At 42.9% G+C, this 17,213-nt stretch overlaps 1 protein-coding gene across 7 annotated transcripts in view; it reads left to right on the forward strand.

Annotated features, from left to right (window-relative positions):
* Positions 1 to 17,213, forward strand: part of emid1 (EMI domain containing 1) — a 53,309-nt gene that overhangs the window by 30,833 nt on the left and 5,263 nt on the right. For all 7 annotated transcript variants that reach the window (XR_009787861.1, XR_009787863.1, XM_061768407.1 and 4 more), the window contains exons 4-10: positions 11,770 to 11,859; positions 11,939 to 12,000; positions 12,064 to 12,199; positions 12,759 to 12,803; positions 12,882 to 12,989; positions 15,300 to 15,395; positions 17,127 to 17,204. Coding sequence is in view for 5 of the 7 variants with exons in the window: in XM_061768407.1 (XP_061624391.1) it covers positions 11,770 to 11,859; positions 11,939 to 12,000; positions 12,064 to 12,199; positions 12,759 to 12,803; positions 12,882 to 12,989; positions 15,300 to 15,395; positions 17,127 to 17,204 (615 nt within the window). In the remaining 2 variants the exon portion in view is untranslated. The remainder of the gene's footprint in view (positions 1 to 11,769; positions 11,860 to 11,938; positions 12,001 to 12,063; positions 12,200 to 12,758; positions 12,804 to 12,881; positions 12,990 to 15,299; positions 15,396 to 17,126; positions 17,205 to 17,213) is intronic.

Genomic DNA, 17,213 nt, shown 5'->3' on the forward strand with positions numbered 1-17,213 from the left:
AGGGCCCAATAACGGCCCACGAGAATGATCCAAGGAGAATTTGGGTGTTATAAGAAATGTTCCCAAGGTAAATGAAATATCCAATTGTGGTGGAATTGGCCAATGGTGTCCAAGAGAAGTTAAATCACAAGAAAAACATGACACACATGTGCTGCTCGGAGTTCATTTGGAGCCCTGCGTAGAGAAGCAGCAGCTTTGTGGTTTGCTATGAAAGCACAATTCATCATTTATTATATGATCCTAATGACTGCAGTTTGGCGTCTTGGCTCTAGAAAGACGCCCGCAGTCACAATCACACAGTGGATGTGCTCAACAAGCACTTTGGTGCCCAGTTGCCATGGATATGTCTGCACGTTTGTCAGAGGGGACTCAACTGTTCATATTGTTTACATAGGTGGCTATGGACAAATGTAGCTTATTGAAACTCCACTCTAATGTGTACATACACTTACTCATGTCATATTAGGAGGGGAATCGCATATGGCGGCTGTGGCCAACAGGAGACATTGTGTTCAAAGCAGCCTCGAACAAATAAACTCTGTTAGTGGAAGTGTTCTTCAAACGAGGCCAACGATTCTCTCAGCCACTTCCCGAGTGTGTACGGCAGACGACATGAGCCGTGCGCAGCTGAAGCTTTGTGGATTGAAGCAAGCTTGGCTACAGCTGAAGCCACAGAGCCGGAGCGCTTGTTAACCTCTGTGAAGTAATTACGGTCAGAGGAAGAGGTTTACTGGCCAGGAATTCAGCGGCATTGTTTGTTGAGAGCAGTTTCTCCTGTAGCAAGCTGGACCTACATGCCACATTTGATATATTTATTTGTATTTTTTTTTTTTTACTCCATTGGCTTTCTAGACCAGTTTTTCCCAGAGCCAACGCACATATTTCACATAAGAGATCTCATGGCACACCACCAAACAAAAAAAATGGATGGATGGGTTAATTATGTAATTGTGCCATTTTTCCATCTAGTGGAAGAGCATTCAATTCCTCTGCCTGTCACTATACCTCGCTGGCGTAGAGAGTGCAACACAGATTCCTTATTTGTAGTAAGTAAATCATTTTTGGACCACTTCAATGAAATTGGATAATTTCCCACAGCACACCTGATGATCAAATCAAATTTTATTGAGATGGCACTATTCATATATATATATATATATATATATATATAAAAATACAACCCAAAGTGTTTCACTGAGATAAAAACATAAATTTTCTGTAACGCTTATCCTCACACGGGCTGCGGGAGCCTATCCCAGTTATCTTCGGGCGAGAGGCAGAGTACACCCTGAACTGGTCACCAGCCAATCACAGCGCACATAGAAACAAACAACCATTCGCGCACATGTTCACACCTACGGCCAATTTAGAGTCTTCAATTAACCTACTGCCCATGTTTTTGGGATGTGGGAGGAAACCGGAGTACCCGGAGAAAATCCAAGCAGGCACGGACGGGGAGAACATGCAAACGCCACAGAGCTGAGGCCGGGATTTGATCCCGGGTCCTCAGAACTGTGAGACAGATGTGCTGACCAGTCGGCCGCCGTGCCACCAAGAGTCACATTCAAACACAAAAGCCACAGATCTACGGTATGTCCTGCTGACAGCTAGTTAACTCCTGGCACAACATGACAAACAAGCAGGTAGAACAAAAAGAGAAAAGAGAATCCTCTAACAAAGTGGACATCACTCCGGCATTTGCATTCTGGAGGCAGGGGAAACATGCTAACTAGCACTTCTTTTTTGTTTGTTTGGTGGCATTGATAAGCATTTTCTGCTCTCTATAATTTGTGTCAATTTCAAATCAATTTTATTTTTTAAGAGGGACAATGTACATTAATGAACATCAGTACAATACTTGTGTAAATGTGACGATGTTAGCTATGCACAGCTAATTTACATTCGGAGTCCCTTAACAGGTGACTTAAAACTGTTACAAAACATACCAACAAATACAGAAATCATTCAATAATTCACACTTTTCACATTAAACCAGGGTCAAAAGTGCCTAACTTATAGAATGCAAGTGGGAAAGGAACGTTTATGCAAGAAGTGTACGCTACACACTGATGCTAAGATGATATGACAAGTGTCGTGGCTGAGCTACCATTATTAATGACCCCTAAAGTCGATGATCTGAGTTCGCTATGGAGACCACTGAAACACTATACTTGAGGCAAGCCATCAAAATGATTTTTGTTCATTTCGTTATTTTGAGGTAAGATCTTATCAGCACCTTGGCTTTGCTTTTCACATTTTGAACGTCAACCTTTTTTAGTACAGACGGCGAAATCCGATCTGCAACCCAGGAAAAAAGTTGCAGTTATGGTTTGCTATATGTTGGCGTTTCATACACTATAACTACAGCTGTCAAATAAATGCGGTGTCGTAAAACACACAATATCTCCCTCTGAGATGTAGTATAAAAAGGGCTAAAAATAATACACTCTTTTTATGAAAGTACCAGAAAGAACGATAACATGAGACTTTTCAAAAGCAGTTGTGTAAACAGCAAACACTGCTATATAAAATCAGGGATTACTAGCAACATTTTGGTTACGCTGAAACTTTTTTTTGTTCAACTTTTGGCCTGATTATCGCCTGTCAGATTTCCAGACTGTTTGTGTTCTTTCACCATTGAATTTCACAGCCAGATATGTCTATGTTTCCAGATGGCAAGACTAACGATGAATGATGACATTATGAACCACTATGAAAACAAGAACAGTTACAGTGAAACGCAACCAGCTACAGCAACATTAATTTATATAGTTCATTATTTTAGTCCCAGAGTGCAGCTCCAAGCAACCCATCTAATATTTCAACAGCAAGAAATATACTGCTCTTGTGCGTTTATGTTGGATGTCTTTTTCTGGTCTGTGTTGTTTTTCGAGCTCCTGCGCGTTGGCCAGCTGTGGCAGCGTATTGTGGACGGAGGAATCAAGTCTGCGGTGTGTTGGGAGCGTTTTATATAGAGAGGTCACCCGCGCTATAGCCTCCTCCCTGGCACACCAAACCAGCGGTGGAGTGTGTGGTTTCTTGTTTTTGCTGCTTCCACTAGTGACCGCGGGATCAAGAGAAGAGGGCAAAGACGCCATGCACGCGTTTTGAAAGAGAGAGAGTCACAGAGGGAATGTTTGAGGTCGATCAGGGTCACCAGGGAGGCATTCTTCAGGTGTCTGTCTCTCTTAATAAAAGTGAAGTGTGCGTGCCATGTCGTCAGCCTGTCACACGCTTTTATACATATGCTCCTTTCAAGTGCAGGAAATGTTTTAAGACTGTTGGATGGGTTGGTGCGGCCTGTCCCACCGCATTCAAACTTAACTCTGTAATTCTACAGTTGTGCCCGCTGCTAATTTTAGCCACTTTACAGAAACCACACTTTTGTTTCTCTTGTATGGCATTAAGAAAATGGTTTCTGTGTCACTGGTTGTGGGTAAGACTGTGACACCAGCAACTGCAATTTCTTTATTACCCAAAAAAAAAACAATAATTCACTTAAGATTCTTGGATTTGATGTAAACACCAGAGTCACTAGTGTGGCTATTTGGTGCTGTAATGTGCATGTCAGACCAGTATAGTTGGTGTTTCCGAAAGAAAAATAAAAAAAAAAAGTTTTCTTGAGTCTTATCTGAAAATGTCTTTTAAATACTGTTCATCTGTGTTTCTGTTTAGAAGTTACAGTGGTACCTTGACCTGTGTCGCAGTCGCTGATGCACTTTCATCCATTTATTGAACAGGACAAACAGTCAAACACACAAATACAGAATGAAAACACGCAAGGAGCATGGAGCAGACAATCGCACCAAACTAACCACATAGGAAACAACCAAACCGACTGACTCCAGATCCTCACTAGGCCTCACCCCTTAAAGGCACACATCAACCCACAACTATGTGTGAGAGACCCTTTCAACTTAAAAGTGACTGTCTGGAGACAGTCAGTCCAGTAATGTTTACATGTCAACAACACTCCCGCTTATTTTCAAAATGTTTTATTTTCTGTCAGAATCCTGAGACTTCTCAGTAATCCTTTCATGACCTACAAATCCCTTGCCTGAGCAGTGCTTAGAAAATACATCAAGCCAACAGTCATAAATGCAAGAAGAGACCACCCAGCATCATCAAAAGCTTTTAACACAGACTCGTACAATTTCAGTGAGCTCTCAACATTTTGCCATTTTGAACAAAAATTTGGAAATTGAAACTGAATTGACCTTTATAGCCTCAAATTTGTGCTGGCTCACACTGGCTTCTACATCCATCCATACATCTATTTTCTCCCGCTTATCCGAGGTCGGGTCGCGGGGGCAGTGGCTTTAGCAGGGACGCACGGACTTCCCTCTCCCAAGCCACTTCATCCAGCTCTTCCGGGGGGGGGATCCCGAGGCGTTCCCAGGCCAGCCGAGAGACATAGTCTCCCCAACATGTCCTTCTACATAATGGCATATTAATTATTACCGAAACATTATTTTGGTAACTATCAAGGTTAATTTAGAGCAGCTGTGGCGTAAATCTTACATTTGGTGCTGACACGGGGTGTTGTGTAGGACCCAAGTGCAGCACACCGAACCACCGGAATAGTTGGAAATTACTTTAATAGCAACTGTGACAGGTCGCTTCAAAACCCAGATACAAAGCAGTTAACTTCACAGTCGAGATGGTGAGACTTTGAAGATCGATAATTTGTCTTGGGCCAAAGTCATGTAATGCTCCGTAATCCACAGGTAGCAGGCCAGGGATGCTGTTTTAATCCACAATTTACAGAGAGCAGGACAGGGAAACTCACACTTTGTTGTCTTTGTAGCAGAATCCCCAAAACCCGCGTGGACGGGCAAACAAATGTGCAAAGGCAGAACCTGCGGTCGGAGGCAGAATGCAGAAGGGATTGACGGGGTAGTTTTGTAGCGTCTTGCATGGATGAGTGTCGAACAATCTGACAATGAGCGCGACATCAACATAGCCTTAAATATGTGGGTGTGGCTGACAGACTGTGACAGGTCGAATCAATTTGTTAAACAGTAGCTACACTTTATTACCCCATATTTTCAGGCTTCAAAAGAAAACTGTTGCCATGTGAATGAAACATCCAAAACCAGGCCATTTTCTATTTGGTTTTAGTTCAAATGGGTCACGAAACAACATAAAAGTGTCTTATATAGAAATACAGGCCACCATCACACTGGCACACCCCAAAAAAACCCAAAGCATAAAAGCTGGACTACCTACTGCGTAATTAGAGAAGAAGGTGGTAACTGTCGGCGGCGCTCAGTTTTCCCATGATTAGTATTATTTGCAGGTATTCTCATCCATCTGGCCTAAAGCTCTATGGGGCGTTTTCCCCCGATGAAAACCTCTGCTGAGGAAGTGGGAGAATTAGTGGAGAAAGGGGGAGATTTATGCAAGGCATACCCCGCAGCTCCTGTCTGCGAGTGCCAATGGGATCTCGTGTCTGTCGGCTAAACAAGCGCGCCTGTCAGCAGCCACCCCACCAGTCTGACCACAGGGCTTGGTGCGGCTCTGTAATTACACACCACAGCCTGCTGGTGGAAGAGGGGGGAGACTGAGAGGCTGTCAGTGCCGTCAGCATCACGAAATACATGAGTTGGGAAAACGGCAAGACATGGGGAAGAGAGAGTGAGAGGCAAGGTGAGGTAAAGAGGTGAGAAACCTCCTCCTTCCTGTAAGAGATGATAGGTGGTTTGTGCTTGAGCACATCTGCATGGCCTGGACACATGTGAGAATTGTCCCAAATTAGTTTCAATAGCCCACAAGGACTCTGTGCTGAAAGTTACACGCTTTAAACACAATTTTATTAAAACACACTTAAAGGTATTAAAACACACTTTTTAAACACGAAAGCATTTGAACACAACCCCAAAAAAAATCTAAGTATAAAGGGTATAGGAAATACTGCACATATTGAAGTGCCTGTGTGTTTAGATACATGTGTGTGCCTTTGAGAGGCGGGACCTGTTGCATGTGTGTGACATTGGTGAGTCTGTGTGTGAGTGCCTGGGTGTGAGCGGTGGGCAACAGCAGCTCCTCTGTGAGTATGCTCATTGTGTTTGTGATTTACTGTTCTCCTGGTGTTCAGTAAATGCTGAGCACTGTACGCCACAAAAAAAACCATGATTATTATTGTAGTTGTAGTTTTCAGTGACGTAAAACTACACTGCCCTGCTACATACAGGCTAATCAAATCTGAGCTTTATAGCTTTTGTCAAGGTGGAGTTGACTTTGAATCTGAACCGATTGTGCAGGTGTACCTAATTTTGAGGAATTATTTCTGTCCTTCAGCATCCTTATTACCAGACGCTGCCTTGGCTCAAGTGTCTGTGCTGATTGATGAGGTGAGATGTGTGTGCTGGAGGCGGGCACCTCGCTGACCCTCCATGCTCTCGCCTCAAGGTCCTGGAGGCTTCCTTCGCAGCGCCTCCCCAACACTTGTGAAGCGGAATATATGCAGACACAGCTGCCGCCATGTGCACTTGTTTTCAAACACAATTTAAACATAAGGTATCTGTTTAGTTTAACTTGTATTTTCCTTGGGGATCAGTTATGTGGCCCTCACCTGTAATTACAGCGAAGTCTAGCCAGTGTGTGGGCTTTGCACCTTTTCTCTGACGAAGAGGAGGTAGAGTTGCACTTGTGGAGGAAGGGGATAATGAAGTGTGACAGTCACCTAATTCACAAAATGTGTTGTCATGGGAAAACACAATAAACACTCAAGTTTAGCGCTGAGCACTGAGCAGTAAGACAGAGCTGTAAACTATTGGCATGTAGTTTTGAAAATGATCCGTATTATAGCATAATACACAAATTCAAAAATCCTTTTAGGGAGAAACAGTTCTATTAGAATGTCTGTGTATAGATATTTCCTCTTTATTTTATTAATTATTAAAAACTGGGTTAGGGTTAGGGCTAGGCCACTGAAAGTCTATCCGGGGGGCTGCACTGGAACTCAGTATCAACAACCTCGATTCGGCGGATGCGTTAGAGAGCTGTACCCATACCAAATTTAGGTTGTCCAAAGGCTTCAAGTGGAAGATTATGATGCTGAATAACCTGACGTCGACGCTGGTAAACCTTTATCACTTTCTCTGGCTTCGCGTCAACGCCTGCTCTAGGAGTTTGCTGTTTTCAACGACAAACAATACTGAACAAAATCAGGTACTTTTTGTCCCTTTTAAAACCGACAATACAAAATGCCCGCTAAGCATACGTATGGACTGCAAAGTAACTTTGTTCAGCCTGGCTCATCCCGGTTGGAGGAGTTGTGTTCTCGGTGATGGGTGTGTGTGTGTGTGTGTGTGTGTGTGTGTGTGTGCGCGCGCGCGCTCACAGTAGCAGTGCTATTCATCCTGTCCGAGGGTGTGCAGAGACAGAGACAAACACCCACAGCGCCCACTAATGATGCTGCAGCGCTGAGCTCAGCTAATTGAGTCGACAGAGATGGATCAGGAACTTTACACTCTGCTGTGTCTGCGAGCTGTGTGGGTGTGTGTGTGTGTGTGTGTGTGTGTGTTTGTTGTCGTGCATACACACAGGTCCTTTTAGCTTTACACTTTTATGCTGGATCTCCATGTCCAAACTTTGAGCGGAACTAAAAACAAGCCAATCCAATATTTATATGAAAAATATAAATTCATGTACGTAGCAAGAAAATGTGATGTTTTCGGACACATTCTTTGCTAACTATGATATGAAATACGCAAAAGCCATTTATATCTTTTCACAGTAAGTGTGTTGATGTAATAAAATGGTCAACAGAAATACACATTTGGTGTAGATGTGGATAAAGTTGTGATCCCTTTACCGCAAACTAAAGGATGCTTTTCATCAGGAACCAGGAAGTACCCTACTAGCTGCCAGTTGTAGCATACACCAGAAAATACGTCATTACAGTTGTAGGATTCTTATCAATTCGAACTGGATTTCAACTTTTAGCCATTTAAGCTCAGAGGTTTAATATTTGCTGTTATTATGACAAGGTCAGTGCTAATTGTCTGCATTTTTCACACAATGACTCACGAATGTGAAGAAGAGAAAGTAATGGCAAGAAAGTTCTATTTGAAAGAACTGCACGTGTGGCTTGGAAGGCATATTAGTGAGATTCTGGCTAAACGATTCGCCAGTCTGTCTGACCTTCACCCTCAACTATATGCATGACGTAAGGCAGCCCACAGGCAGACTCATGACTTTTTAATAAGACCTCTGAGGTTTGATAAATGAGGCGAGAGGAGCTATTTGCTGAAATCACTATGCTGCGTCTTCACGTATAGGATACAATGAACAGTGCAGACATCATTCTGGTGGGCAGGTCACATTGGATTTCACTGTGGCGCTTGTTAATCTCCATTTCTATTTTGCAGCAGCAGCAGAGGAAGAAATGATTCAAAGCGTGTTTACAAACAAATGACAAAGACAGCATGTGCAGTCGAGTAGAACGAGATCCGGAGCCAATCTCACGACGGCCTCTGGCCTACTGAACTCTCAGCGGGGGTGTTTTGGTATTTCTTCAATGAATAGCCCTAACTGACTCAGTCATTAGGGCCCAGTGCACCACGAGGGAAAGAGGTCAAATATATTCACACATTGATTTGACACCCACCCCCCTGTTGGGGCAATTAGCCCACTGAGAAGCAAAGACTAGGTACATTGAATGTCATTGAAAAGGTGTCCTGGCTTCATTTTGCGGGTGTTGGATCTCATGTGAAGCCTCAGACTGTTCCTTCCTGCCTTTCATTTACCTCAAACAGGAGCTGGCGAAAAGATTTATTTCACCTTTGATGATAACAAGACTGAGCGTAATTGTGTAAAAAGGAGTGTGTGGGAGACAGTTGTCCATGTGCCAAATCCGGCTTATGGCTCATGCAGTAACCTATATGTGGGTGGGGAAATTGAAGCTTTAACTCAAGAGAAGGAGAAGAGGTGCTTGCAAGGGGTGATGTGTACATTTCCAGTGCAAAGCCCATTTTTGGTCACTAAAACCAGCCATCATTTGTTAATAAACACACCACTACACTACGCAGTGCATCACTGCAGAATGTCCAACACGTCCAGGTTTGTGTTTGCCTCGACTGCTACTCACTTGACATTGTTGTCTAAACATGGAGGGGGTTGCCGCATTTTCCACACCTTATGCTGCTTAAATGTGTCTTTACTTATAATCCTCAGAAAAAAAAATACCCACAACCCAAAACACTAAAACCATAAGCATGGTTTGAGGAAAGAGCTTCAGTTTCCCACAAAGCATGTGCTGTGTCTAACTTTCTTAGCACCACCATACAATTTTTGGGGTAATCACTCAAGATCCCAAATGCCATCCATTTTCTGAGCTGCTTGTCCTCACAAGGGTCGCGGGAGTGCTGGAGCCTATCCCAGCCACTATCGGGCAGGAAGCGGGTTACACCCTGAACTGGTTGCCAGCCAATTGGACGCCACACATAAACAAACAACCATTCGCATTCACATTCACACCTATGGGCAATTTAGAGTTGTCAATTAACCTACCACGCATGTTTTTGGGATGTGGGAGGAAACCGGAGTGCCCGGAGAAAACCCACGCAGCCACGGGGAGAACATGCAAACTCCACACAGGCGGGGCCGGGGATTGAACCTCGGTCCTCAGAACTGTGAGGCAGACGCCAAGATCCTTTGCACTCGTGGGAGCTTGCGAAATGTGAAATTGCAGTATTACGTTAATGAACATGAATTTTGCAACTCGTAGCTGCAGGTGCTTTTACATGTTTCTAGTGTAGATGGCTGCTTGTGGCAGAATACAAGGAAGTACTACTTCCTGGTTGCTAATGAGGTGCTCAGCTCAACCACATGTTTGGAGCAGGAGCACCTGGGCTAAGCAGATCCAGACAAAAACGGGGAAAAGGAGTTGGGCAGTACCACAAAGCCCTTTGAAAAACATCCAGCAACCACAGACACAAACTCCCACACTTCATAAATTGAAGGCAGGACACAATGTGAGCTCATTCTCTTTGCACAAGCAAGCTATTGTTTACACTTGCTCCCATGGCTTCCCGATGTTCTACTGACGAATCTAAACAGGGAACAATACAAAAAAAGGAAAATGAGAACGCATGCTGTACACAGTTGTCTCTATCTAAAGTGGCAGAGAAGAAAAAAATGGCGATGTTGTCATTATCTTTAGTTCATCCCGGCTACAGTATAAGCAAGAAAAATATTCATTAAGTCACGTGGTGATAAAACCCTCACAATACAATCTAGGGACACACACAACACATGAGATCCAAAGAGAGGGCACATTACACCTGTTTTATCTGCACTGCACTAGCTGCTTGTCCAAATTGAAGTTCATTTTAAAATGATTGTACAATGGTCCGGTGTGGTTTTCACATTTTTTTTTTTTTGTTGCTTCAATTCAATGGATATTGTGCTCCTCCTTCTTGCGTGTGCGCCTTGACAACCTGGGGGCAGTATAATACAGACGTGTGGCTATACATCGGAGACGGTCACAGCTCCTCAGTAAGCTCCAGTAATATTAGTCGTTCTACATAGACGATAAAGAATAAACGCCTTTGAGCATTGTTATATTGTCTGTCTACATGCATTGCTTAACCCTTTGTGTTCAAATATCCGCTACTTAAAGGGTTATGCCACTGCGACACTGATGCGATTCGTTAGCTCATCAATGGTGTTTGGCATTGTTTGTTAGCATTAAGATAAGCGGACTGAGGCAAAGCTCCAGTTGGTGGTGCTTTTAAAAACACGTGTAATTCCAACCATCAGATTTTGAGAAACATTTCCCATAGGAAATAATGGAACTAGATATCCCAGCATAAACCTCCAAACCCGTTTTTAATATTCTTGACTGTCACACAAGTGTAAAAAGAAGTGAACCATTGTAAATTGTAAAAACACTTAATTAACGTTGTTAGGTTGCACATGATCTCACTGGGCAAAAGGTATTGGGACATGCCTAAAGCTTACAATGTGAGTCAACTTATTCCACGAGTGTATATTCTTCTGATGTTCTTTTAACACACCTTGTTAAGGCTGATCCTTGTTTTGAATAGGTGTTGCAAAAAAAAAAGCCAAAGTAAATGTTCATCAGTAATGTTAATCCATTACTGATGAACTGAGGTATGCTGAAGACATTCTGATGTCATTCGTATGTCGTTGTGATGTCATTCTGATGTCAGGCCGTCTTTTGGAATAAGTGTTGCAAAAAAACAAAAACAAAGAAAAAGATAAACATAGGCATAGTTAGTGTGATTTCAGAGGAATATATTGAACTAATAATCATGGTCAAATTCTGCATGGTAGCACTTAGTTCAGGAATTCCGGACACGTCAGAAATTCAAGACTCTGGAAAGTTTGATTGTGGATGACAATGAGAATCACGTTCATCCAAATTGGAAGGACAGTAATGTAGAGCTATGCAGTTTACACTAAATGAATGATTCATGTGGAAAATTGGGATTGTGGTTACACGTGTGTGGGGACACTGCAAGGGGAAGGTACATTCTTATCACTATATAAGAATTCGAAGGACCCATGATGTGGTGAGGCCCAACGTGAAAAAAAAAAATGTAAAAGAATCTCATGGTCGCAAATCTTGTATATGTTTGCATTGGACTTTTGATCACAATATCATTAATACCAATGTATTTGTCACGTAATCGGGACTTCAAATTCAAAAGGACTTCAAACGGTCCACATCAGAGTACATTGTGACTTCAAGTCTAAATGACAAAAAGTGACATCACCCTCTGTCTTTATCTTCGACAGATGCCGGGAAACAACAGGCGGCTCAAGAGGCAGTAAGAAAAGCATCCACACTGCGTCGCCCACCTGCACGCACAGGGGAGCCCCTTTCATGTAAGAGCTGCTAGGTGTTAAGACTCGGCCAGTAAGAAAAGACTGCCGTGGATGTAAATGACTTTTTTCTGTTTTCTAGCCTGTCTCAACTGCAGCCGAATCACAGCAATGAATGACAGGCTGAGCTCGCTGGAGGCAAAGGTTTGTGCACTCATGCAAGCTCCGATTTTGAAGTGTGTGAGTAAATGTGTTTCCCATCACCAGGTCCAAGTACTCACCGCCTTGCCATCCATATCGCAACGGCACCCTCTGTCTAGAGGAAGAGTTACACCTGAGAGCGCCTTACTGTTGGGGGGGGCCGCGGCTGCTCCGGGGGCTCCCGGTGAGCGGGGACCTCCCGGTAGGTATAATTTGCGGACTTCTGTGAATAGCTCTAATGTTAGATTATTGATCCTTGAAATAAGTGAAAGTCCACACATTTAATAATCTTTCACCATCATCAACAACTCTTATTTTGCTCTCTCTACCTGCTCACGTGTGCGCTTATTATATATCCTATTTCCTCCTCTCCACATACACTAATTTCCTCCAGTCTGACTAAGAGAGTCATTTGAGGTGCACGCTTCCAGAGCTCAAGGCAAGCACTTCACCTCTTCTTTCCTGGACTTGAGCCGAGACCTGGCTCCTGCAAAACAATTGAACGCATGAACCCTGCCGCAACGAACGATAACACGGCCTAGACAAGAAGGAACAATCGCCGCATTTAATGAGTTCCTCACATCAAATTATGAACTAGAAATTCATCAAATGTGTTTTAATTACAAACGCAGTATGTCACAGGTCACGTGAATCATTCAAAGAAAGCTCCCAGTTACGGCAACAATTAGCCTTCCTAACGTAACTTGAATGAGGTGGATGGAGGTAATTAACAACAACTCAATTAAGTCCTTCTATTCCAGGTCCTCAGGGTGAAAAGGGCTACGATGGTCTTCCGGGCAGAGATGGTAATTTCCACTCACACTTGATATTAAACCCAAATCATATCGTCTTTATGATTAGTGATGACTATCTTGGCCTCTAAGGGAAAGCAGGATCTCGAGGCTTGCCAGGTCCCGTTGGACCTCGGGGTGAAGCGGGCGCAAGGGGGCCAGCTGGAAGCCCTGGTTTGAAGGGAACCTCAGGACCCGCAGGTCAGAATGGGCCGCACAGAACATACGCGCCACGGAATCAGCATTTTCAGCTGATTTTAAACTTTGTCCTATAGTTGTGCATCTTGGAGCGAGAGAGTGTACAGTATTTGTTGCCTCTCAACTTTTGAGGCATTTGATTGCCTCACCGTTAACTAAACACTTGAGGAAACAAGACTGAGCTATGAGATCCGTATTTTTCTTTCACTTAAACCACTCGGTCCACCCAAAAGGAGCGTCAGCTGTAACTAGGAGAGTATTCAGGACATTTTGTCTGCTAACCTGCTGAATTTGGCCCGTTTGTTTCATTTCAGCGGGAGGTTGGAAAGAGTGCTTTTTCAGTCGGCATGAACAGTCTTGAGTACTTGTAAAGTCAACTTGCGCCGGCACATGCTGCTGCAGCTCACGGTCACCAATCAGAATATAAACAGAGGAATAAACCTGCTCTATGTATTCAGACCCCGAATAAATCAACTGTAGGAAAAAGTAAATCCACAGGCAGCTGTGACTTGAATGATAATAAAGCAAATAGTGGTGCATGTGTGTCATAACATCTGCTCTCGACGCACGCTGTTATTTCTCCGCTCTGGATCATGAAGGCCTCTGAAATGTGGATGACCCGTCTTGTGAACATGCTGCTGGGTAATGACCAGACATTGACCAATTTTTTTTTTTTTTTACTCTCCCGGGAACGCCATGTGAATTCAACTTTAAATGAATATGAGCTATATGTACACAAATCTCAGGTCCTTATGCTTTCCATGTGGCTCTGATGTTATTGTTTTTCTTTCTTCATTACTTCATAGCCACCCAAAACCAGTGCTACAAATTGTATCCTAAGATATAATTTCCTCATTGTACTTATTTTTTTTAGAAAGATAAACATGGACCTGGACTGTGACCAATATAATACAAAGACAATTTCAAGAGACGTTCATGGGCAAATTGGAATAAATTGAACTTTATGTTATTATAGATTATAATGACAAATGCAAAGATGGCTGAATATATTTTGACATTGTATCTGGTCCAGGTAAGCAGGTCATTTGTATCATTATGCTATATTAAAGCTCAGACGTCCCTCCCATGGTCCCAAATCACCAGAGCTGCTTATGTTCCAACTTTAAGTGAAAATGACCTATATGGGTGTCAAATCACGGTTATAATAACATTACCTTGCAAAGTAATAATTCTCAGACTGCGCCTGTCAGTTGTTGTAAGGTGAGGTGCCACAGCAAAGAGAAGTGGCCACATTACGTCTTAAGTCCAAACAATGATGTCAAATGATGTTATAGTACTGCCTTGTTTCCACCGTTGAAAAGCTGCATGAGGGGGTACGCTACCTCTGATTGGCCCATGCAAGCTTATCCATGTTTAATGTGAATTAGTGTCTGTAACACTTCATTGCAAAGAAAATTGTGCTTATTTGAGTTTCATTAGGGACCGTCCTCCCGTTAATTACAGAAAAACAAAGTCAGTCATGTACACCCCGGGAAGACGTTGGCGCAATCATGTATCAACCACAAATTTCATTTTTGGTCCTCCTCTTAACCTCATTGGTGTTTTTATATAAAGATTGATGAGGTATGAAGGTAGAAAGATAGAAGATAGAAAAACTAAAAACTACAGTTGTGGTTTTAGTAGTGACACTAGCTCTGCTGCTTCAGCATTTTTATTGAATAATATTTGACATGTATCATAAAAAGCACTAAGGGGAAAATGAATCAAATGTGTGGCAATGCAGTAGATTAGTGGTTGACAATTCTGGGTTCAGGCCCTCCTATGTGGAGTTTGCATGCTCCTTGCATGGGTTTTCTCCGTGGTTCTCCTACATTCCAAAAGCCTGATAGGTTAATAAGATACGTTCAATTGTCCATAGGTGAAAATGTCAGGATGTGCCCTGTGATTGGCTGGTGACCAGTACAGGGTGTATCCTGCCTCACGCCCAAAGTCAGCTGGGATAGGCTCCAACTCACCTAAAAAGTCAACATTTACCATTTAAAATTCAGTACTTCTCTAATTCACTTGGACATTAACAAGCTTCGTGTTCACTAGGCTGTTTCCTAGCCAATTGGAGCCAGAGGATTTTATTTTCACTATATATGTCTTTGAGGGGAAATTATTGTGGCAATCTTATTTACAACAGTGCCATCTGTGGGTCTGGTGAAGTACAGCCACATTTACCTGTTAGGCAAAATCACCACCTCTTCCTTATGTCCTCTTGACTCTAAAGCTGTCTTTATTATGTCTCCTATGTTCAGCATCTCTTTCTGTGCGCACACACACTGTATTTTCTTTCCTCTCTCCTCTCAGGCCCTCGGGGTCCCCCAGGACTTCCAGGAGAGAGGGGCCTACCCGGTCCTCCAGGACCACCTGCTCATGCTAGTGCCCGCATCCCCGCACCAGACAGTAAGAGCCGATCATAAACACTCACCACGAATGCCGTTCCATCCTAAAATGCCACCATCATAAAGTCAAGACCAAAAAAAATCTCATCTGTAGTTTGGACTAGTTAAGGTGCCCTCATGTTTTGACATAATGAGATTATCGTGAACCTGGCACCCGTCCATGCACGCACATTATCACACTGTATCTCACAATGTGCTTGCCAACGTTTGTTCTCAGACAGGGTAAAGGATGTTTTTATGTTGCTTTCATCCAATGAAAGTTGCCGGCTAGATCCTCAACAAAAGGAAGAGGAAGAAAATTGTCACTTTTAATTTTAAGACTTTTTAAAAGGCTTTTTAAGTGCTACCGCCGTGCCAAGTAGAACAGACTCAAAAGGCGGTAGAGATTGAAGGCAGGAGACGGTGTGAGATTGACACAGACTTGACATGCCGTGATGAGAACCTGTCCAGCTCTGATGTCACTCAACTGCTTCCAGATGTAGGCTCCTCACTCCGCTCAACGTCAATGCATCCGCACCTTTTATTTGTTGATTCACTGTTTTAAAAAATTCAAAGTACTGATTTGTCAGCGTGAGCTTCCTTTTGTAGGTATTAGGGTTGGCGTGATGAGACTGGGAGCCGTTTTCTTTCACTTCAAAGTAACAGCAGGGAATGTCGGGACGGGAAGGAGGGCGGGCCATTCTGTGCTGACCTTACTTGGGAAAACACCAGTTTATTTGGCTTAAATGTATCCACGAGGGGGATATAATGTCCCTCTTGTGGACCACTGGTGCTTAAAACTTGCACTGAGTGTGTTACAAATGATGACAAGCACTGTTCACCTGGAGGTGGAGTTGATCAAGATCACACTTCGAAAATACAAAGAGCAGACATGCAGACATTACAGAGCGACAACTGGCCTGGTTTGGATGTCTAACTCAATTGGAGACCTTCAATGATTTTCAGCTGGATGATGTTTCCTGTCATCATTCCTCCTTCTCGTCTCTCGCTCCCTGAAATCAAAAACTCGAATTGGATCTGTGCTGTTTCATCTCCAAGAACTTCTGGACTTCCTCTCACTCATACTTTCGTGTCCTTTTCGGTCCAGTCTGTGCTGTTTCACAAAGCAAGCTACTTTTTTAATGAATGAAAATGAGTGATTAACTGTTCTTAGACACATTAGTATTGTTATTTGGCTTCTTATACTCACAAGGTTGATTGCTGGAAAACTCCATTCAACTCCATTTCCTTTGACAATGTCAGATATGTTTAAATTCAACCAGTCAATTCATTATTGTGGTTGTAGTTTGCAGAACTGTACTGCATCACACTGAGAGCTGTCCCTTAGAATTTGGACTCTCATATAATTAATCGACGTAACTAAAATATTAGACTTTATCAAAATCAAAACAGAATTTTAGATGTTCAAGCTTGCGCAATTTAATCACTGGAATTATTTGTGACACGGGGCTATTTTGTGTTATAGAGAGGTATAGCATTTGTATTGGATTTGTACAGTCGTGGACAAACACTTTATCAGGAAAAAATCTTATTTGACCACTGAAAAGTTTGAAAGACTAATTGGGAAACAAATCTGATTCATGCACAGTTTACAATTGACCCTACTTCAGAACTGCAATTCATTCAACGATACCAATGTTTGGGGGGGGGGGGTAACTGATCATTCAAATATCATAGAAACTTTTACCACAATAGTCGCTTTCCTTTAACATCTCTTTCATTTTATTTCCAGATCGTGGAAAGGACCCCTTCTTCACCAACACTTTCCATGATTCCACACCAGGACCTCAGGGACCCCCTGGACCGCTTGGTTAGTGTC

Source organism: Phyllopteryx taeniolatus, chromosome 3 (genome assembly GCF_024500385.1).
Source record: "Phyllopteryx taeniolatus isolate TA_2022b chromosome 3, UOR_Ptae_1.2, whole genome shotgun sequence".
NCBI classification, from domain to species: domain Eukaryota; kingdom Metazoa; phylum Chordata; class Actinopteri; order Syngnathiformes; family Syngnathidae; genus Phyllopteryx; species Phyllopteryx taeniolatus.